General features: G+C 49.4%; 1 protein-coding gene across 10 annotated transcripts in view; it reads right to left on the bottom strand.

Moving 5' to 3' along the window:
* The window catches only part of LOC105489374 (zinc finger and BTB domain containing 7C), a 383672-nt gene that overhangs the window by 8579 nt on the left and 351553 nt on the right, over nt 1–23540 (bottom strand). For all 10 annotated transcript variants that reach the window (XM_071085396.1, XM_011754127.2, XM_071085400.1 and 7 more), the window contains one exon: nt 4295–5518. In XM_071085396.1, the coding sequence (XP_070941497.1) occupies nt 4295–5502 (1208 nt within the window). In that variant the 5' untranslated portion in view covers nt 5503–5518. The remainder of the gene's footprint in view (nt 1–4294; nt 5519–23540) is intronic.

The following is a 23540-nucleotide window of genomic DNA, read 5'->3' as shown; positions in this document are numbered from 1 at the left end:
GCTGTCTGGGAGCTCCTAACAGAAGGGCTGGGGGCGGCAGGAGTCTCTATGGTCTGCAATCAAGGACCCATGTGGTGGGAATTAAGAGGCGGAAGATGCAGAGGCTTTCACAGGGCCCAGGGCCAGGCCCAGTTGGCAGTGATGGCTGCAGATGGGGCAAAAAGGTGTGTGTGGGGCCACCTGGGATGTCCATGGGCAGGGAAAATACCCACCAAGCACAGCAGTGTCCCTATGCATGAAGAACAAATGCTTTATCTTCCTGAGATCACATGCTCCCTGTTCTTCTAGGCCCGTCCTAGGCATCACCTCTGGCTGAACCCTGCCGTCCTAACCTTTGGCTCCTGGCTTCCAGACTTTCTGGGAAGAGAAGGGAAAGGACCCCTGACGAAGAGGATCTGAGGTAATCTTGGTCCAGACTGCCTCTGCCCTATGACCTGGAGCTGTTTCTATGTCCCAAGTCAGACCTGAAAGGGACAGGAGGAGCTGCCTCTCTGGCCAGCACAGGCACGAGCCTTTCCCAGGAGGAAAACGCTGTCTTTGAACTAAACAGAGGGAGTGCATAGGCAGAGGGAGCCCAAGTGGTTATGGGGTGACAAGAGCTAGGAAGGGACAGTGTGGGGCCGAAGAAATAGTTTTGTTGATGTCTTTGAGGCCCTGCCTAGGGAGATTTCATATTTGCAACAGATCAGTGGTGGGACACCTGGTGGGACTGGCTGAAATCTAGAGCTGCCTCAGAGGTGAGGTTCCTGACACCAAAGAACAGACAATACCATTGTGGTGCAGCCTCTGTCCCTCCTCTCTAGACCCACAGAATGACAGCAGCAGGCAGGGTCTTAGGGGTGGAGGGGCTCTGCTGGAAGGATTCCCATGTCCTCCACCTTGGTTGTGGCTGCTGAGGTCATTAGGAGTACATCCCCGTGGGGTGTGGACATTCTGGGAGCTGGCATCTGGGAGGCTTTGACTCAGAGCCTGGGCTGAAGGGCTACCACGCAGGGCAAGAGCAGGCCTCTCCAGCACCCCACGTGGCGGGGCGGCGGGGGCGGTGTCACAGGACCCCGAGCTCTCCCCAGCATCAAGGAGGGAGGAGACGGGGCTTTGCCAGGGCAGAAGCTCAGCTGTGATGAAGGAAAGACTTGGGTTCCAGAAGGAGAAATCATGTCCGATAGGAGGACTTGAGGGCAGCATGTCTGGGTCCTTGCTGTGGGGACAAGAGGGACACGACAGGGCCCAGTCTCAGGAAGTGGCGTGGCCCTGGAAGGGAGTCTGGGAATTCTACATCAATGAGGCAGCCATCGCTGCTTTAAGTGGCTGCTGAAGAGCCTCCGGGTGGAAGGGGCAGGTGTTAGGAATCGCATCGGGGAATTCAGCCTAAAAGCAGGTCCCGGTGGGAAGGGTGCAGGGAGCCTTGGCCGCGGGGGGAGTTACAGGAAAACCTCAACCTGAACAGACCACTCTTGGGGCTCTTCAAGCACGGAAAAGAATCCTTGCCGGGCAGTTCCAGAGATGAGGTGAGAAGCAAAGGCCCAGTGATTCTGAAGAATGTGAGGGGGAGGAGAGTGGGGAGTGTTCCACCAGGACAGCCACAGCCCACAGTGAGCAATAAAGGCTCTGAAGTGAGGCAGGCTGGAGCCATCTCCTCCACCCCGCCTGCCCCCAGCTCGGGGTTTCTCTCCTCCTGGGAAGAGAGGGACCCAAGAGCTTGTCTGATCTTTTTCGGGAGAGTCAGAGCCCGGTGGGAACAAGCGGCGGGGGTGCTGGGGGGCTGGAATGCAGCGGCTTCAGCTGGAGACAGGCCTGGGGCCAGATGGCCGTCATTCTGGAGCAGGAGTAACCCAAGGCCAGATGGCTGGATGACCAGAGCTGCCCCACTGCCTATCTGGCCAGGAGTGGGGACTGCAGACAGAGAGGCCACCCCAAGTGACCATCAGGAATGTGCTGGGAGGGAGGAACCTGGAATGTCACCCTCCTATACAACACAGCACTGCTCCCCAAGCCAGGAGGCCCCACTCCCAGAGAATGTCCCAGGGTTCAGAGGGTGAGAAGTCTGTCTGCAGTGACTATGCAAGGTTAAAACCTTCCCTTAAAACAGGGTGCACAGACTGGCCAGACCTGGCGTGGACTTCACAGAAGGCTGTGCGTGGGGAAGGCCCAGAGAAAAGGGAGTGGGGAAGGAAGGGAGATGGGGGCTCAGGGTGCCAGCGGGGCCACCATGCGATGTCCTGAGACACAGATCCTTTTGGAATTGGAGTCACTAGCCTTGGTATCCCCTGAGGGGAGAGGTGCTCCTGTTAGCCATCTGCCAAGGGGACAGGCATGGGCAGTGAGGGAGGTGGAGCCTGTGTTGGCAGGACAGAGCACTCCAGGCTGATAACATGGCTAGCTTTCCTTATCTGGCCTGTGAAGAGCTTCCTGGCATCCTTAAAGTCATATACAGGGGCTGGGACTCTCGGGCTGAAGTCAGGCCCCCTGTGAAGATGGGTGAGCTGTACTTGAATCTGGCTTTCACATGGTGTGCTGGCTTATCTCCCTTGGTCATTCCTGTGCTTTTGCCAAGCCCTGTTCAGGTGTTCTGCCTGGTTCTGTGGGGCTAAGGTGAATTCAGGAGGAGGCAGGGGGCAGCATTACCCGTGGTGGCATTGGGGTGACAGGGCTGTCACTGAGGGACATCCAAGAGGAGGAGAATCTCAGGAACTTTAGGTCCTTCTGCTCTGGGGAGTAACAGGAGCAGAGAATCCTGCCGTCAGCATTGCTGGGTGGCTGGCTTAGCTCACTGCTAAGGGCAAGGGGACACATCTTGCGTCTGTGAGGCCCTGCCCCTTTGCTCCTGCAGATTCTCCCTCCACTGTCACTGGAAGCATCTGGGACAGATGCTGTCTGGGGTTCCCCTCACAGAAGCAGCTGTGAGCAGGACCCCAAGGCCACCTTGGAAATAGTCTCATGACTTTAGAGGACTCATATTTTTTTTTTTTTTTCCTGGAAAACCATGGTCCCTGATTTGATATCCAGTCTCATTCACAACCTTGCACTGTGTTCTCAGGCCAAAGCTTTGGGCCTACTGAGGAAAATCAAAAGAATGAGCTGTCAGCAATTCCCAAAGACACATCTCCAAGAGGAAGTGGGGCAGCAGCGCCACTGGCGTAAGTGTGGGGCTCTCAAGGTGAGTTCTTTGAGAGGGACAGTGGCAGTGTGGGGAAGGGACCTAGTCTAGTAAGTCATGGTCCCAGGGCAGGCATCGCCAGGCTCTGTACACATAGGATACACCAAAACAACCAAACCCTGATGCCAGGCCACCCACCAGAGCCCTCCCCACCTGTGGACATGGCTGAGAAGATCAGCCTCGCACCAGGAACCACAGATAGCACCAACGGGCCATATTTTCCAAAAGTGAGGCCTATCTAAAGCTGGCAGCGGGCAGATCTGACCCCACATCAACCCGCCAATCAGTTTTGACTGCGCAAATTGCTGTACAGAGTAGGCATATAACATACGTTTGCTGAAAGGGACGGAGTCTATGAAAGATGAAAGGTTTATAATGTATCGATTTCAAATTTCAAGTTTTATAACAGCATAAAGTTGCCCCCCTTCCTCAAATGGAAAGGCAAATAGGAGAACATAAAAAGAGGCCCAGCCTTTAGGTCTGACCCAAAAATGACTGAAAGAACCTACAAGCATCTCTGCAGTCTACCGGTCACAGACTTTGCTGTTACACAGAGACTGGGATTCCAGTCCCAGCTCTGCTATTTTCCAGCTGCACAGGTCAGCTAGCCACTGGGAGATGTGTCGTAAACAAAGCCAACCATGTCTCCCCATCTTTCCAGGGCCTGGCTGTGGCAAGAGTGTATTTAAGGTGCCTAGGATGGCCCCTGGCATGCAGAGCAGGCTTAATAAAGGTGAGTGGCTGCTTCTCCAAATCAAACGAAGGGGCGGCACTCCATCCGGGGAGTGCCATCCATTCAAACTGGGTTCCACAAGTTTATGGCTGGAAGGAGAAGAGGAAGCCAAGCAACCAAGGTGCTTGAGGCGCCCCACTTCCCTCCCAGCCAGAACAGCCCGCTCTTACCTGCTCTATGTCATGGGCTTCCACCTAATATTTTATCTGAGAAAATACTGCAGCCCCTAAAAAGGGTTTGAAAGTCACAGCACCAGGTGATGCTTAGCACCCCTACTAGCCGCAAGCCTGCATGTGTCTGGGATCCATCTGGGTCTCTGTCTCCATCCCCAGCCTCTCTGCCCAACTCTGCTGTCCCCATGGCCTCTGGCCCCGTCCCCCGCACCCGAGGGCTGCCATGCGCACCTGGTGAAGCGGACCTCGCAGATGGTGCACATGTATGGCTTCTCCCCGGTATGGGTCCTCATGTGCCGCGGCAGCTTCCCGGCCCCCATGATGACTTTGTGGCAGATGGGGCACTGCTGAGAGGCCTTGGGCTTCAGCTTGCGCTCTTCCACCAGGGGCCAGGGTGGGAAGAGGCCTCCCAGGTGGGTGGCACTCAGGAAGTTGAGATAGGCACCGTAGTCGTTCTCCGCCTTGATGGGTCCCAGAGGGCCCCCCGGCAGGTCAGGGAACATGTCCTTGAAGAAGTCATTAGGGAAGGGTGGCGGTGGGGGTGGGGGCAGCTCGTCCTTCTCCTCCTCCTTGATCTTCCGATTCTTGATGACCAGATCCAGTGGCCCACTGTCCATGGGCTGCTCAGGCAGCTGGGCAAAGGCACCAAAGTCCCCTGGCCAGAGGTGTGGGAAGAAGTCCGGGGCGAATGGAGACAAGGAGGGTCTCCTGTCGGGGATGTTGGCCTTGGGGTACAGGTTCTCCCTCAGCAGAGATTCGATGGAAAAGTCCCGGATCACCCCCAGATGGCCAGGACTGCCAGCCTGAAAGGAGTCAGGGAAGTCCCTGGGGGTGTCTGAATAGGCCTTCTCTGTGAGATGGTCCGTCTTGGAAGGGCTTTGGTGGCAGCTGATGTCCTGGGGGTCAGGCAAGTTTTCTTGGTCAGCAAAGTCCTCCGTGTCATCATCGTCATCCTCCTCTTCCTCCTCCTCCTCTTCTTCGTCCTCCTCATCATCATCATCTTCGTCATCATCGTCATCCTCCTTGTCGTCCTCCTCCCCTCCGTCCCCCCCAGGCTCCATGATCTCCAGGCACACGTTCACAATGCACTGGATCTCCAGCATCCTGGCTGCATTGAGGATGTGCTTGACGTTGCCGGCAGTGATGGTGAGTGTGGAGGTGTAGGCGAACTCCAGGATAGCGGCCAGAGCCTCAGGCTGGACAAAGTCAATCTCGTAGACGTAGGGCTGGCTGGCTAGGGTGCCAGCTGTGAAGAGCTTCTTGAAGTACTTGCTGCAGGCAGCCAGGACAGAGCGGTGGGTCCGATACTCCTGCTCCTGCACCACCAGGAGCACGTCACACAGCAGGCCATCGTGCCGCTGCTCATTGAGGCTGCACAGGACCTCACTGCTGTGGTTGGGGAAGGGAATGCCAATGAGCTCATCAATGTCATTGGCCATGTTCTCAGCCAGAGCCCTGCAGAGACACACAGAGAAGACTGGGTTAGTGAGCGTGGCCCCAGGAGGGGTCTCAGCTCTAGGACTCTGAGCCACTTTCTTGGCATAAGGGCTCCCTTTCCACTGCGAGGCCAGTCCTCCTACCTCTCAGCTTTGCCAAATCTCACCTGCAATTCACAGCCTGGCTTACAGGCTGGGGCTTTTCTCTGGACCCCTAAGACTCTTGGAGTTAGGCTTCTCACTGGGCAGCTGGTGTCAGCTACTCACTAAAGGCTGCAAGGCTTCTCTCAGGCTTGGTTTTACTGATTTCCACTTTGCCAACATGCAGCTGCAGAATACAACTGCAGGATGAAAAGCCACATGAACCCAGCTGTTGCCTTGGCTACAGGAACAGGACCCACCTCTGTGGGGCAAGGACCGCAGTGCTTCTGCTGAGAAGATGCTCTGATTTGTCTCACAAATCCTCTGACTCTGTAACAGACTTACACTTTGCACTGGCTACTAGGAAGCTTAAAACAAATTTCGTGGCCCATTTTCAGCAAGTGAATGGGGGCTCTGTGGTATGTTTTGCTTCCTGACCTTACTCGTTCATTGTAGTTGAAGTTTCCTTCCATTTGTAAATCTTGATCTTTTTTTAAAAAAAACACTAACTTCCTATATGTGTATATCTGAGAGAGATTTCACCTATATTTAAATTCAATACAAATATAAATGCAATATTCAATATAAATATAATGCAATATAAATATAAATTCTAGTCCATTGTTAGTTAATTTTTCATGTCTATATTCTGTTAGCCTCATGAAAATATCAACCCCTGTGGTGAGAAGCATCTTCTGAGACACCTTATCATTATATATGTTATATGTAAAGTATGGCCAGTAGCAGCCACCAGGAGAAAGCAGGGCATGACAGAGGACAACTGGCATCCCTTCCTTTAGGAAGCACAGCTCACAGCCTAGGTGAACATAGTCAACCGGGACAAAATGCGGCATCTGCCAGGGAAGGTAGGGGCATCCAAGGAGAGAAAACATTCATGGGTTGTTAGTTTCTGTTTCTGATTGGGCCAGTAAAGCCCCTTCCTCATCCCTCTTTTCCGCTTATCACTAGAGACAGAAACTAAAAACTATGGCTTCAGGCTGCTAAAAGCCTAAAACAAAACAACAACAACAATAAAATAAGGTGGGTCGGACAAGCTTGACAGGGCTCTTCCACTTATAGCAAAGCTTCAACATGGCCCATCTAGATAAATCCTAGCAAAGCCCTGGCCCTTATCTTGGTACAAATAAAGTGGGGAGAAAACAAAAAGGAAAACAAATCCTAAAGCCCCATGCCCCAGTGGGAAGAGCTCTGGAGATCCTTACGCATTTATCTTCTGGATGTTTCTGCCCTGGGAAGGCAGAGGCAGTGGGAGGGGAGGAGTGAGAAGTGCCGGCTCATAAAGTGTGAGTGTGACCTGGAGGCACTGGGGAGGTGGCAGGCATGGAGGATGCTGGGTGCCCCTCCCCTGCCCTCACCTTCTCCTCTACCACGGGGCAGCCCAGGTCTTCCCTAAGCAATTTCACAGGCCAGGTGCTCAGGAGGCTTCCCAGAGCTAAGGCCTCACTGCTTTCCTACCTTCTCATCTTTAAAAGGGCCAGAGACCCTGGCAGTCCATTCATTCATTCTCTAAATATTATTGGGTAGTCTCCCCATGCCAGGCTCTGTACTGGACTCTGGGGATGCACAGAGAACAAATCAAGAAGGCCTTTGCTCTAACAGAGCTTAGAGGGATATAACAACTGTGATAAAAATGTACAGCAAGATTCACCAGAGTATACAGATGCAGATAAGCCATCTTATCTGAAAAGATGTTCAATATCATGAGTGATTAGGGAAATTCAAATTAAAACTATCATAAGATATCACTACATACATAGGATAGTGGCTAAAATAAAAAAATACTGACAACACCAAATGCTGGTGAGGATGTGGAGAAAAGGATCACTCATATATTGCTGGTGGGAAGGTAGAATGGTACAGCTATTCTAGAAAATGATTTGGCAGATCTAAAAAAACTAAATATGCAACTGCCATATGACCCAGCAATTGAATTATTGAGCATATGCCCCAGAGAAATGAAATCTTATGTCTACAAAAAACTCACACACAAATGTTCATGGCCACTTTATGCATGATAGTGAGTAACTGGAAATAACCTAGACATCCTTCAAAGGTGTGTGGCTAAACATTGTGGTATGTCCATGCCATGGAATACTATTCAGCAATAAAAAGGAATCAATTCTCAATATGTACAACAGCCTTGATGAATCTCCAGGGAGTTACGCTGAGTGAAAAAAGCCAATCCCAATGGGTTAGATATGGCATGATTCCATTTCTATAACATTCTTGAGATAATAAAGTTACAGAAATGGAGAATAGATGAGGGTTGCCAGGGACTAAGGAGGTGGTGGTGGTGGTGGGAGGGAAGTGGGTGTGGCTATAAAAGGGCAACAAGAGAGATACTTGTGGTGATGGAAATGCTCTGTGTATTGATTCTATCGGTGTTCATATCCTGGTTGATATTGTACTATGGTTTTGCAAGATGTTACCATTGGAGAAAACTGCATAGAGGGTACATGAGATGTCTCTGTGTCATCTCTGACAACTGTAGCTGAAAAAAGTATCTCAAAAGAAAAAGTTGAAGAAAAGCAAATGACAGGAAACAACCTAAAGCCACTAATCAATCTCCTCGCTTCTCTCCATCTCTCATCCAGCTATCTACCACAGAGCTGTAAGGGAGGAGAGGAGGGGAGCGCTTTACCCAGGGTCAACAGGGAAGGCTTCCTTGAGGAAGTATCATTTGAGCAGAGACCCAGAAGAGGAGAAGGATCCAGCATGGGAGGATGTGGAGAACAGTGTACCAGGCTGTGGGAACAGTGGCACAAAGTGGGCAGCCCCACCAAGCTGCCCTTGGTCTGAAGGGCCAGGTTCTGTTCTGAGTGACCCCGTTGAACATGGTTCTTGTCTGTTGACAAACCATTCCACTTCTGCATTTCTCTGGGGGCTCAGATGCACCATATCCACTCAGATCCCTTGAGGGCCTGTGTAGAATTAGCTGATGGACACCCCTCCTTCTCTCTGACCAGGGAGGGTGTCCCCAGGCTGAGGCTTCAATGGGCTGTGCTGCAGAGAGAGCTCTGAGGCCACCTCCTACATCCAGAGGAGGAGAGAAGCTCCTAGTGACTTCCTCCTTTCCCTGGCTCCCCACTGTAGTGGTGGGCACCCAAGGGAATGCAGAGGACTTAGGAAACCACGGCTGCCTGCATGGCTGCAGGCCGGCGGGCTCCTTTGGGGCTGCCATGCCCCAAGGGGGCTGCCTTTGGGCAGCTGGGCTGGGGGCCAGCAAGCAGCCCCTGGAGGCCTGGATCAGAGGGGAGGCCTCAAGTCTGAGCTACATTTAGTTTTGGATGCTCGAGTCAGGTGTGGTATGAGCATCTGTGCAATGAGCAAGGGGGACCCATCAGATACCTGTCCCACATCCTTGGCCCCAAGCTCTTTGCTTCAGATACTCAGGACCCATGAAATGAACTGGGAGGATAGGGCAGGCCAAGCCAGCACCTTCTGTCTTCAGGTCAAATCCTCTCCCTAAACAGCAGGTTTCCCAAAGAGAAGTCAGGACTGTCATCTGCCCTTAGGCTTACTCAGTCCTCACAATAAAGCATTTAGCTCCTATTGTTATCATCATTCCCATTTTACAGATGAGGAAAATGAAGCCACTAAGAGTTGATGCACAGAGGATGAGTGAGGGCACAGAGACCTGAGCCTGCGTCTGGCTCCTCAGGTCATGCTCCCAACCACAGCCAACTGCAGCTCCTGCCTCTGATCACAAAAGTAACCAAGAAAGGCCAGTAGTCTCTGCTAACGCCTAATGAGTGACCCAGACTGCAGGTTCAGAGGTGCTTAGGGATGCCTTTGTGGAGGAGGGAGGGAAGGTTTTGGGTAGCCCTGCCCTCCAGGGACAGCCAAGCAGTCAAGGGCAGGGAGGGCAGACTGGAGCCCTCCAGGCAGGCTTGGCCAGCCTCAGGGGCTGGAATGTGGAGACCACCCCAGACCCAGGCTACTGCCTTTCTCATAGGGTTGGGGAGGGGTCCTCTCCCTTGCTCGGTCCCTAGACAGCCTCCACTACTCTGTGTAAGTTTTGGTGGTGGTTTTGGCAAAGCTCTGCCGGGGGTAAGAAGAGAAGGGGAGAGGAGAAGACAGAGCTGTGGCTCAATGAGCCTTTCCCATCCCACTTTCTGAGCACAGCCGAGAGTGGGTGGTCACCTGGATGGACTGAGTGGCCACAATGCTCCCCTCCAATGTGCCCCAAATGTACCTTTGGACTCCCTACTCTCCAATCCCCAAACATACACCCTGTTCTCAGCTGCCATGCCTTTGTTCATGCTGAACTCTTGACTGGAGAATACAGCATCTCACACTTCTGGGGGTCCACATCCCATCCACACTTCAAGGTCTCACTTAGACAACCCTTTCCCCATCCCTCAATTCAGAGGCTCCATCTCTCCAGCCTTTGGTCTCCTGATTCTTGTCATTTATTTGACTCTACCTTGAACTGTAATGATTGGTGTCTCTGCTAGATTGTAAGCTGCTCAAGGGCAGATCATATCATTAAATGCTTAGCACAGTCCTGACACAAAGTTGGTGGAAGCTCTATGGCAAGGGCTGTCCTTAGCTGCCATGTTGTGAGGATGCTCAAGCAGCCCTAGGGAGAGGTCCCCAAGGCAGAGGAATGAGGCCTTCTGCCAACAGCCAATGCTAACTCGCTAGTTGAATGGGTGAGCCACCTTGAGAGTGGATCCTTCAGCCCCAGTCAGGCCTGATGACAGCAGCCCTGGCTGACATCTTGATTGCAACCTCATGAAAGACACTGAACCAGGACTGCTCAGCTGAGTATCTCCCAAATTCCTGATCCACAGAAACTATGAGGCAATAAATGTTTATTCTCATTTTAAGCCACTACATTTTTGTGTTATTATGCAGTAGTAGATAATAATCCAGGGGCACTATTTCACAGACATTATAGATTTTTGATATTTATCATAATTTTCTGGCAGATGGCAGTTAAATGTCTCAGTTTAACAAAATGCGTGTATTACAACAATGTTTTGATAGATGAAAGTAAACGTATTGAGGAAGTGACACCTTTTTCTAATTCTCACAAAGCCACCCTGTAGGTAACAGGGTCCTGACCCTCAAAGGGGCCTTCTCATCTGAAAAGACTGTGTGTAAATGAAACGACCCTTCCACTGTTGAGTAAAAAGCCAAAGTCAGTAAAACCCCAGGAAATTAGTTCTCTATCGAGAGCCAAGTTTTCTTGCTTGCTAACGGCTTATTCCTTTAGAGATGAAAATGTTTTAAAATGCTTTTCAGGGAAAATTCCCACCATTCCTTAAGCTTTACTCTGCCTTTTAAAATAGAAGAGCTGGAACCCGTTAGACCACGTGTTGGTGATCAGTGTCCCACTGTGATAACCGTCCGAGCACTTTGAGAAATGGCATGTGGTTGTCCTACGCTAAGTGCGGATCTTCTGTGCTTTGGGAGCAATGTCTACCTGAGATTCAGAATCAGGAAACCACAGCTGTGTGACTCTGGGAGGCCCCTCCACTTCTCTGGACTTCTATTTCTCATCCTGTGATAGGATGGTCATGAGAAATCTGATAACACACATCATGACCATGAGGATCCAGAAGTGCAAAGTGGGTCTGACGATGGGGACCCTGGACCTGAAGGCTGGTTTGCCCAGCAGTGACTTCTCACTGTGCCTTGGTTTGTGACCTTTGTTCCATTTCTGGAGAAACAGATGTAACCATGGTAGCTCAAGGCTGTTTTTCCAGGCAGGAGACTAACCTCAGAGGCAGGGAGTGGGAGGGGTATGCTGCGGCCAGGAGGTAAGGGCTGCCACTTGCTGTTTCATTGTCTTTTTGGGAAGAAGTGTCCCCACCCTGCATGCTGGGAGCTTCCCTGGTGACCCTAAGATTCCCAGGCCCTGGTGGGCCAGTAGACAGCAGTGTCCCAAAGGGGATGTCATGCCCCTGCCCCCATGCCTTCCATCCGTTTGCCTCCCATCATCTAAGCTAAGGCAGTTCTGTCTCCAAGAATAACATGCAGGGAAAAAAAATTCAATACACACACACAGACACACACAAGAAACAAAACAAAACACTCAACAGCTAGAAGAGGCTTGATGTGAACTATGAACCTTTGGTAGGAAGGAGCTAGAAAAAAACACACAGATAAAAATAAAGGGGAAAGATGGGAAGAGGAGATGAGGAGCTCAGAAATGGAAGAAAGAGGTTAAAGAAGAATGCAGCGGAGTTGAAACCTTCTTAGATGTGGCCACTATTCCAGAGAACTTCCCCTGAGCCTCTGCCTTCAGTGGAAGGTTCTAGAACCCAGGTAGGTCCAAGCAACCCTGTCTGAAAAAGTGGCACTTCCCACTCTGGACTTCAGTTTGTTCAACTGTAAAATGAGAGCATCTATCCTCTCAGAGACAGACTGTGCTCCCCTCTCTCCCTACCAAGAGGTCAGCAAGCTAGTGAGCTTTTGCAATAATAGCTACCATTTATTGAATGCCACTTGTCACATGTCAGTCATCACACCTCTAATCCTTTCTCAAGCAACACAACTCTGAAAGATATAGACTTTTATCAGCATCTCCAATTTACAGATAAAGAAACAAGTATGGAGAGGGCAGGTAGCTTGCCCATTGCTACCCAGCCAGCCAGTGTCTGAGCCAGGATTTGAACCCAGCTGAGTTTGTTGCCAAAGCTCATATTTGTTCCCCTTCACCATGCTGCCCCCTGCAAAGTAAAATCCAAGGGTGGGGGGATTTGGACCCTTCTCCTTGGAGGTTGACTCTTAGTCTAGGGGTTTAATCAGAGCCAGGCTAGAGGGATGAGCAGAGAGGGCTGAAACCCAAGCTTGCCAGGTGACTAAGGAGGAAGGAGGGGCTCAGTACAGAGTGCAAATGAGTGGTATGGGCAGAAAGGCATAGGATCCCTGTGGGCTGAGGGTCAAGGAAGGCTTCTAGGAACAGGGGCCTTGTCTGAGCTGTGAAGAGTAGAAAGAATTTCGTTGGGCAGAGGGGGCAGGAAGAACATGCTCTGCATCATTTGGATCCGGAATGGATCTGGAAAGCTTTAAATCCCTTCTGAAAATAGGCTTAACCTGGATTCCCCAAGTGGGATCAAACACATTGTTCTCAGCTGGCGCCGACACTGTGCCTGGAGTTGACTGAGGAGGTTGAGGGTGAGGTCCCTGCTCTCAGATAGCCTGGGTTGACATCCTCGCTTCACCACCCATGACCCGTGGGACTTGGTAATTACCCTCCTTGAGCTCGGTTTCCTCATCTGTACAACGGGGATGAGTTGCTATGAGGATCAAATGAGGTAACGCATACAAATTGCCTCCTGATACCTAGTCAGTGCTCAACCAATGCTAGCAATTGTGAAGTCCAGGAAGGATGCGGACACCCTTATGGATGTTTTCGTAGGGATGGGGCCATATCAGAAACCAATTTGTGTTCTGCACAGTTTTGCAGAGATCTACACTATTGAAGACACTTTCTGAGAAGGGTCCTTACAGGTTCCCAGGGCTCTCCCCTGGCATGTGTCCAGGGCGTCACCATGTTCCAAGGTGTTTTCATACCTCCTTGTCTCAGGTACTGCTAACCCAAAGAGCTTGGCAAGGCTGGTACAAATTTTACGTCCATTTTACAGATGAGAAAATTAGGCACAGAATGAAGGCCATGCCCCAGGCCACACGGCAAATCAGTGTCAGAGCTAGAATTAGAACTAGGATGTTTTAACCCATTTATGCCTAGTGTTCCATTATTGGAACGCTAAGCTTGTGGGAGTTATGTATAGCCAGCTGCTCAAGGACATCGCCAAGGTCTGATTTTTCACAAAAAAATTCTCAACCTCCTGTGTAAACGGGTTAATGCCCAAGCCTGTGCCTCCTCTGTTAGACCACAGTGGCTCCAACTAGGTGCAAGGCTGCCTGGCTAGTAAAGGACTCGTGTTCTAATCTTAGTTTTACTAGGAACATGAAGTGCTGGTGTTAGGCAAATTATATACTTCTGCTGCCTCAGTTTCCTTATCTGGGAAATGGGGAAGTAATTGCATGGATCTCACTGAGTGGTATGTGAGTGGAATGAGTCAGCCTGAAGTTCTTGGGTTATTAGGAAGTCCCATTCCCCCAGTGAGATGACCGGCCTCAAGGCAGGGTCTATTTCTTGTATTTGTGTATTACTCCCAGGATGCCAGCAAGTAGGAACATGGTAGACACTGAATGAATGAGATTGGTTCACATAAACAAAGGGGATAGCTTTGAAATCACAAAAGGCAGTGGGATGGCCCCAGCCCTCTGCTGTGGGGACACCTGACACTTGAACAGAGCCCTATCATTCATAAGGTGCTTATATTAATTCATTTCATTCTTCTGCTGGTATTATGGTCCCTGTTATGGAAATCAGAGAGGCTAAGTGACCTGCTCCAAGTCACGCAGCTAGAAAACAGCAGGGTGGGAACTGGATTTCTGCTTGAGTCCCATTGCTTTCTTGCCTTTCAAGAATAGAACTGTTGGTGCAATTCTATTGCTATGATCCACAAGTCCGGCGCCTCCCTGAATCCTGCTCAGCTCAGCAAATCTGGGCTCAGGATGGTGGTTCCATCTGCCAAATCCCCCGGGCAAGCTGGCCCCAGCCAACCGAATCCCACTATCCCGGAAGCTGTCCCCACCCAGTCTCCAGCCTCCAGCTCCTCCCATGCCCAGGCCTGGAGCTTCACAGCCACCTGGTGGAAGTAGTGGCTGTGGTGGGGGTGGGAGGTGTGTTGCACGGGGTGACAAGGGATGTGGATTTCCTCTCCAGATCTGGGAATGAGGTTGGGCAGCAGCTACCTGCGTTCTTTGAGCAGGTCTTTACTCCCGGTGGTCTGTAGGCACTGAAATCCACAAAGGGGTGGTGGGTTAGGGCAGGGTAAAGGGTGGGAGACTTGGCCCAAGGAGCTGGCCAGCCCTAGATCTCCGCTGGGCGCACCCACCCAACCCTTGGCAGTTTCCCCAAGCAAGGCGGTCACACCCCTTGGCCCTGGAATGCCCCTGGGCTTTGGCTGCCCCAGAGGTTGGAACCAGACATGTGGGCTGGGAGGCTGGGCAGGGCTACTTCAACTTTTAGCCTGTGCCCTGCCCGCCATAAGCACCCCAGGCAGAGAGCCCACACTGGGTGAAGCTGGCCCCACCTGCTCTGCCACCCTCCCAGGACATGCCTGGAGCCTGCAGTCCCCAGCTGAGCCTGGCCTACTCAGCCCCTCAGGGGTTTTGTGCAATCTGCTCTGAGCTTTCTTCCCCTGCTAAGGGCAATGGCCATTCAGGTGTTCCCTTACAGCTGGAATGCAGGCTCTTCCCACCTCACACAATTGTGCACCCCCTCCTCTTTCCCTGCAATGTCCAACTCCCTTGTCAAGAGAAGTGATGGCCCAGAAGAAGCCAGACCCAGGAAGCAGGCACCCCTGGGTTCTCATCCCAGTCATAGACGGATTTTCTCTGCCCCTACACCTAGGGGTCTGAGTGTTTTTTTCTGCAACCGGTCACTCAAGTCTCTACTTCATGGTTCTCTGCTGAAACCCCCTGGGTTAACAATGTCACATGCCTGTTGAGCTTTACTTTCAGGAAAGCTTGTTCACAGACATTTTTCTTCATATGTTTTCCTAGGATCCCTGTGTATACAAGGAATTATTTTGCCCATTTTGCTGATGAGAAACCTAAGCTCCTGCTGGTGAATTGATTTGCCCAAGGTCATAGAACGGCTAAGTGACAGAGGTCCCAAACATCCTGACTGGTCACCTAGTCTCTGCCCCAGTATGAGGCTGTGTCCCCTGTTGACCTCTAGCCCCAACATCATCGCCACCTCTTCAACCTTCACTCCATCTCCTCTACGCCAGCATTGGTTTCATTTTATTAGAACAAGGTCTAAGATTACCACAGAGGTTTAGAGTAGGGCAAAAGCCAGGGTGGGCTTCTCCAGGCTGGACTTGAAGAGTACCTAAGAGGGTAGCCCAAGGGATGGGCAGATCGATGAGGAAGAATGAGGGAAAGCCTCACACTTGGGCTTTGGGGATGGAAGTGGCTGTGGGATTGAGGCTGGGGGTGCATGAGTGTCAGAGCTGCTCAGTCACACCTAGAGGACCCCCTTCTTCTATGTAGAGGCTGCCTGAGGCCTCTGGGGGAGTCTGAAGTGGATGTGCCAGGCCCACTGCCCTCATCCCCTCATCCAAGGGTGGCTTGAAGCCTTTTACCTTTCAAAGCACTTTCACCTCCTTGGTGGCAGGCCAGGTGGAGTTATGCCTATCTGACAGATGAGGAGACTAAAGTGAAGTGAGGCTAAGGTCACAAAGCAAGGTGATGGGATGACAGTGGTGGAGCCTGCATCGTCCCTGAGGCCATTGCTTTTGCTAATGCACCATGCAGGGGACTTGCAGGAAAGACAGAAAAAGTGGGTTCCCTATGGGGCTGCGTGGCCTCAGTCACACAGTGAGGGCTCGTTCCAGTTTGCTAGGGTGCAACTGCAGGGTCAAAAGCTGGCAGGGCACACCAATGGAGAGGGGCGCCACTGCAGATGGCTGGCACCCTGGCCGGATTGGCCATGGAAGTCTGGGGCAGGCAAATCAAATGGTGCCCCTTCAAGCTGTTGTTCTTTAATTATTTTTTCATCCTTTATATACTAGCAGGGAGCGGGGGAGACTTGTTTTCTTTTAAGAAAAGCTGCACACCTCTTTCATGTTCAAAATAAAGGATTTACTACTTGTGTTTATTACAGGCGATTTCCTGAGCCCGAAAACTTCTTGGGAGGCTTATTAAACCTTATTAAACCACTGAAAATTTAGATAATAAAATAAATCACCTGTCTCCCATAAACAGCACTAGGCCACGCGTTACTGAGTTTCATACTCCCAATGGCCTCAGGCTGCCTTCACAGGAGATGTCCCCTGCTGGTGTTGGATGGCTCCCTGGAGGGTGGGGCTGTGGTGGAAGGGTGGGACACGCATCAACCCACGAGAGCACTATTCTTTGTAGCATTTCTGCCCAAAGGGGCCATCTCCTCTAGTAGAGTGGAAATAGTTTAGATTTTGCTAGTTATTGAAGAGGTTGTGTGTGGATAACTGGGCTAAGTGGTACCATATTTTGGCCCTTCCTGGGGATATTTTGGCGTCTGTTCTAGAAGGCATTAAGCTGCTGCACAGCTGGCTAGCCTCTGAGTGTGCTGTCTGCACGCCTCTTCTACCCACGCGCCAAGGGCTCCCAGTGCTATGGGCAGGGCTCTGGAAGCTGAGTCCATTGCTGCTGGCCCTGGGGACTTTACACGGGGCAGAAAGGAAAGCAGATGCCAGGTGAGGGGGCCATAGTTGGAGCAGAGAAAGGCCGGGAGCATGAGGAGCAAAGGCTGGGAAGGACCCAGGTGTGTGGTCAGCAGAGAGCAGGCCAAAACCCTCTGGGGCAGGAATTACAGTTAAAATCCTAGCTCTGCTCTGCAACTGCTTAGTGATGTGACCTCGAAGCAGCCGGGTCCCTATTTGAGCTTCAGTTTCTTCTTTTGTATAAGACTAGGCAGTTGTGAATGTCCCTTGCTGCCCACACACTAATCCATTTCAGTATTTTGGTTCCAGGATAGATCCTTGGATTCTGACGTCATGCACAGCTCAGCTTCAGATGTCTTGGGGCTGCTGCACCTCCCTTTGGGTTTCCTGCGACCTTGACTTTGCCCTCTTTCTCCTCCCACCCCCTCCACTTTAGGCCTCTCTGGGACCCTGCCAAGTTACACAGGAAAATACGTGTGAACACACGTTGGACTTTCAGATGATGGGTGTTCTACAAGGTCAAGGTGGGGTTATTATTTGACCACAGTGGTTAGAGTGATGACAACTCAACAGGTTGGTAAAAGTGCTTGACATGTCTCCTCCGCCTGCCCCAGAGGAAAACTGAGGAGGCAACTTCCATGTCTGCCTTCCCACCGCCCCTACAGTGGCCAAGAATGGGCATGGAGTTGGGAGCGGCCGCTTCTGCAGAATGTGCACAGGTTCATTACAGACACCCCACAGGCCCTGTATGTGCAGGTGGGGGAACAGACAGGAACACAACTCATTCTCCCATAATGGTGACTTCAGGTATGCTGGACAGAGAAACAGTAAACAGGTGATGGAAGGACCAATTCTGAGATTCCTTCACCTTTGACTGAATCAAACTGGTCACTAAGATGTACTCTGGGTGCCCGTTAGGTACCAGTCGCTATCCTAAATATTTTACATTTATATTTACATTTACATTTATATCTATATTTCTTTCATTTCATCCTCTCAAAAACCCCATGAGGTGGCTACTGTCGTCATTGTCACTCCATTTTTCAAGTAGGGAAACTGAGGTAGAGCTGAGGTTTGAACCTAAGCAGTCAGATTCCGGGTTTCCTAAGCAGTCTGCAACTGTCTCTCTCAGCTCCTGCAGTATTTACCCATTTAGCTAAGTGCTGGAGAAACACGGATGAAAGACACGGAGCTCCTGGTCTTAAGAAGCCACAGAAGAGTGGGAGAGACAGTAAAGACAAGACTAAAATGAGTGCTAAGTGCTGGTTCATGGAGGCAGATGAGGTGCCTAGGGTCAGAGGGCGGGGACTCTGCTGGGCCTAGGAAGGGGAATCCTCCAAGGAGGTGAGGCCCCCAAGCAGCCAGGGATGTGGGGCAGGGGAAGGAGAACATTTTGGCAAAGGGATCAGCATGTGCTAAGGAAGGCACAGATGCTGAGTGAGGATGGCACATCAGACAGGAATGCCAGGGAGTTTGCGGTGCTGGGTTCAAAGATAGAAGTTCAATGAGTTTAGAGACAGCCTAGTCTGGGAAGCAGAGCAGTGAAGACCGCAGCCCACCATGTGGGAGTCTTGGGTGTGGGTGGGACGGTGAGGCAGGGGCCTCACGAGCATTGGAATCCTTCCTTGAAGGAAATCAGGGAAGGTTCTGGATAGGAGAAGAATCTGCTTGGCACTGTATTTGAGGAAGGTGTCAGCAAGAAGCAGTCCTGGAGCAGGGAGGAAAGGGTGGTGGGAACCAGTTAGGAGACTGTATCTCCTGACCCATAGAGCCACTCTGCATTATTCATGGCCACTCCCCTGCCCTTCTCTAACCCAGACCTCCATGTGGGATCTGGCCAGAGAGGGGCGGCTGTGGGGGGTGGCAGCTGTAGGAGGAAAGAGGACAGAGCCACATGCCGAGGACTCATCACAGGTGTAAGATGTCCTGGTTATGCCTCAGCCCTCGACAAACACTCCTGCCTCCCTGCTGTTGTCTACCTCAATTTGGAGACGAGGTCCAGCCGGATGGCCTCAAAGATCCCGGCCCTGCCTGTGTTTTCCAAAGGAAGCCAAACCTCAGATTTGCCTCAGAACTTGCACTTTTCTTCTAAGCAAACGCCATCCACCACGAGAACCGCCTGGCATTTGGCTGGGAAAGAACAAACTGGAAGCTTACAATTTCCAGGCTTAATTGCACAGTTACTTATAATATTATTATACAGAACTTTTATTGCACCGAGAAAGCCCAAGCGTTTCCTTTTCCTATTTATACTTGAGCCCAGTCTCTCCTCTGCTATCATTTCCTCCCTTGCCCATTGCAGAAACTGACGGCTGTTTGGTTCCCTTTCCAAAGAGAGGGCAATTAGGATGTGAGATGGAAACTCATTTGTCCCGAGCGTTTGACTCATGGAATATCAGTCAATTAACACGTTATTGATCACCACCATGTGCTTGACTGGGCCTCATGCTGTGTGAGGCCATACAAAATACCTGCTTTAGAGGGGCTTCTGGCTTCACTGGGCAGGAAAGAGTAACCCACAGCAGAATATTACACAGAAGTAGGAACCAATAAAGAACTAATGTGGGGCCAGGCATGGTGGCTCACCTCCCAAAGTAATCCCAGCACTTTGGGAGGCTGAGGCGGGAGGATCATTTAAAGTCAGGAGTTCAAGACCAGCCTGGCCAACATGGTGAAATCCTATCTCTACTAAAAATACAAAAATTAGCCACAGGCCGAGTGTGGCAGGTGCCTGTAATTCCAGCTACTTGGAAGGTTGAAGCAGGAGAATCGCTGGAACCCAGGAGGCAGAGGTTGCAGTGAGCTGAGATTGCACCACTGCACTCCAGCATGGACGACAGAGCAAGACTGAAGTCTAAGAAAAAAAAGAACCAAGTATGGGCTGGGTGCTACAATCAGGAATATGGAAGCCAGCAAGTCAGAGCTAGGTGTCTGGGCTACACAGCTGTCTGGGGAGGGAGGGCATCGTGGAATGCTGTGCAACGGTGCATCACAAGTGCCTGCTTCTGAATGCAGCCTGGGAATCCAGCCCTCCTTTTTATGGTTAGTGAGAATCTTAGGAGACAGGAGCCTACCTTCACTCTCCTGATATTTGCTCCCAGTCACAGGAGCCCAGCACCAAGGACTAGACTTTCCTGACCTACAGGAGGAATAGTTCACCTAATTTAGCACCTCATAGAGTAACTACCCTCTCCCTCCACCCCAACTTGTCCCCACTTCAGCTACTACTGCTTGTCCTCTTGCTCTGAGATTTTTGGTTTCCAGACTATCATAAATTTATAGTGAAAATATTCTCAAGGCAGGAGAATCTCCCCATCCCCACCGTGGACTGAGGAAACCTGGCAGATCCGCTGCTGAGCTAGGATGGGCTCAGGAATTTCCTCACACTTCGATGGTTGGCTTCCCATTTGAAGTCTCAAGACTAGAAATGTTGAATAAGAAATATAAGGTTAAAAAGGAAAAAAAAAAAGAGTTGGCAAAGAAGTCATTATTTGTGGATGATATGATTGGATACTTTCCTATACAAATAACAGACAAGTTCAAAAATACATTAGGGACCCCATTGACCTGGCAACAAAAATAGAAACAACACCTAGGAATAAGTTCTTAAGAAACGTGTAAGATCCATACAGAGACTGTTTTAAACACGATTGAAGCACTTCTTAAGACTTAAATCAATGGAAAGATACACCTCATACTTGGACAGGGAGCCACAATACTGTAAAGATGCCAATTTCCCCTAAATAATTTAATAAGTGCAATATGATCCCAATAAAAATATCAAAATTTCTACTGAAATTAGATAAGCTGATTCTGAAGTTCATTTAGAAAAATAAGCATTTAGGAATAGCCAAGAAATTTTTGAAACAGATGAGTAACAGGAGTAGGGGGACCAGCCCTACCAGATATAAAAACACATTAGAAAGCCATAAAAATAAAAATACTTGGTACTGGATCATTAACAGGAAGACAGATCAATATAAAGTCATGGGCAGTTCATAAACAGACTCACATAAATTCATGTAGGTATGAATTTAGCATGTAATAAAGGTGGAATTTCAATTTTTATTTTAAAATGGATTTTTCAATAAATGAGATTAGAACAACTAGGCAACCATGTAGGAGACAAAACAAAACAAAACAAAATAAAACTTGTATCCCTTCCTCACTCCTTACACCAAAACAAATGATACATGTAGCAAAGCTTTAAAAGTTAAAAAAAGTAAATATTGAGGAACTGTTTTACAATTGCAAAGGAAAAATATTTTGCTAAGATAGAAAACCCAGAAGTCATAAAAGATTTGATAAATTTGACTAAATAATGATTTAAACATTTATGTACATCCAAAATTCCATAATAAAATCAAGACACAAACAAACTGAAGAAGATATTTGAAACATATGATGAAGGGTTAATTTCCTTTATATATATAGAGACCTTGTGTCAACAAATCAGGAGCAAAAACAAAAACAAAAACAAAAACTCATGAACAGGAAGATCCTAGAAAAATAAATACAAATAACTTTTAAGTGTATAAAAAATGCTTACCATCACTCTGCATTAAAGACATAAAAATTAAATAGATTTCAAGTTTCATCTATGGGCCAAAAATAAAAAAGTTCTGATAACTCAGCAATTACCCTTATAGACATATATCTTGCAATTTCACTGCTGCCATATGTTCAACTTATATATAGGATTATCTCTGTGACATTGATTCTATAACCAACAATTGAAAGTAAACAGTATATGTATCTAGCATCATGGAGTACTATGATACATCATGGAGTACTATGGAGTACTAGATACATCATGGAGTACTATGCAGCCATTAAAAAGAATGACTTGAATGACACATATCTGTATACTGATACATAGAGGACTATGTCTAAGATTTATCACTATGCTGCATGGTACCAGGTTTAGAAAGAAAAAGATGACCATGTGTACATACTGGTTTGTAGATGCATGAATTAAACTGTTGGTTGGAAGGCTGCCAGTGAGGGGTAGAAGGCAGATTTATTTTCCTACATGTACTCTTTGATAGTATTTGAATTTTAAAGCCATTTGTATGAAAACTGCTGAATGATTTATATTTTCTTCCTTCTTTTACAGACCTCCAAATTGTCTTTGACATTTTTTTTGTTATGTCTGATGCCTGCTGATTTGTTCTGGGGCCTTTAGCTACCCGTCTCAGTTTTTCTGTCTGTAAAATGGAATTCATGACACTGGCTGTCTATCTCATGGGTGGCTGTGAGGCTCAAGGGAGAAACGGATGAAAACAGCCTCTGGCTGCCATGAGGTGCTGTAGGATTCAACTGCAGGACATTAGAGATGGCCCATGTTCTGCTCAGCACCTGTCTACTGCATGGCAATGTCCCTGTGGACACACAGGCAAGCTGTGCATCACAGCTGGGTTCTCCAGTGGTGGAAGAATATATGACTCCAGTTATCTGTTAGTTCAGCATTTACTATATAGCACCAAGGACACAGGTGCTAGGAAGAGCCGTGATGTTGTTTCAGCACCATCTGAGCTTCAAGAGTATGGTGGCAAATGATGATAATCACAATAATGAAAATCTTACTGCTTTCAGCTAACCACTTATTTCACGTATAGTAACTCATTTGTTATCCTTGTTTTAAGGATACGGCCAATGAGCTTTAAAGGGTTGGACCCACTCAAGGGGCCCAGCCAGTAAGGGGCTGAGCTTCCCCACTTGGATGCTGTCATTTCTCTACTCTAGGACTTTTGATGATTCCCTTTGTGGGACCCTGCCATCTCAGTCTGCCTTTTGTGGTCCCCCACAGTCTGTTCTGAATCTAATTTCCCAGTTCTCTCCGACCTGGGCTCTCTTTAAAGCTGGTCTCTGAACTGCCTCTGAACACACCATGCTCATTTCTGCATTGGTGCCTGTTCGTTTGAGCTGCTAACACCTGTGGTCTCACCTCTGTTGTCATCTCAGGGTCTTTAAGATCCCTTGTGAGTCAGTTTCACTTCTTCCTTGATACCTTCTCCTCTAACCTAGGTGACTTTTCAGAGAGTGGCAGCCAGCCTCTGGAACGGCTCCCAAGGATCCTCACCTCATGGTATTCATGCCCTGTGCGTCCCCTCCTGCATTGTATCAGGGCTGGTGTATGTGCCTGATACAGGAAGGCGATGGCATGTGCCTGCCATGGCGAGGCTATAAGAGATGTTGCCACTTTCACCTTGATTTCTCCGGGAACTCTTACCGTGGGGGAAACCACTGTCATGTTGAGAGAGAGTTCAGCAGCCCAAGGAGAGGTATCAAGAGGGACTGAGGTCTCCCATCAACAACCAGCACCAACTTGCCAGGGATGTGAGTGAGCCAACTTGGAAGTAGGTCCTTCTGTCCCCATCAAGCAGCTCCAGTCACCTTTGGGACTACAACCACATGGGAATCCCTGAGCCAGAACTTTCCAGCTAAGCGGCTCCTGGATTCCTGAGTATAAAATCATGTGGATGAGAGATATTTATTGTTTTAAGCTGCTATGGTTTTGGGGCATTTTGTTATGTAGCAACAGCTAACTAATGTACATTAACTAACTCAACTCCTTTGGGAAGCAGGATGTACTCTTTGGCCTTTGTCCATTTTTTTTTTTTTTTTTGCCTGGATTTTGTGTGT

Source organism: Macaca nemestrina, chromosome 19 (genome assembly GCF_043159975.1).
Source record: "Macaca nemestrina isolate mMacNem1 chromosome 19, mMacNem.hap1, whole genome shotgun sequence".
Lineage (NCBI taxonomy): Eukaryota > Metazoa > Chordata > Mammalia > Primates > Cercopithecidae > Macaca > Macaca nemestrina.
Note: the sequence above shows the minus strand (reverse complement) of the source record. Positions and strands in the feature narration are given on the sequence as shown.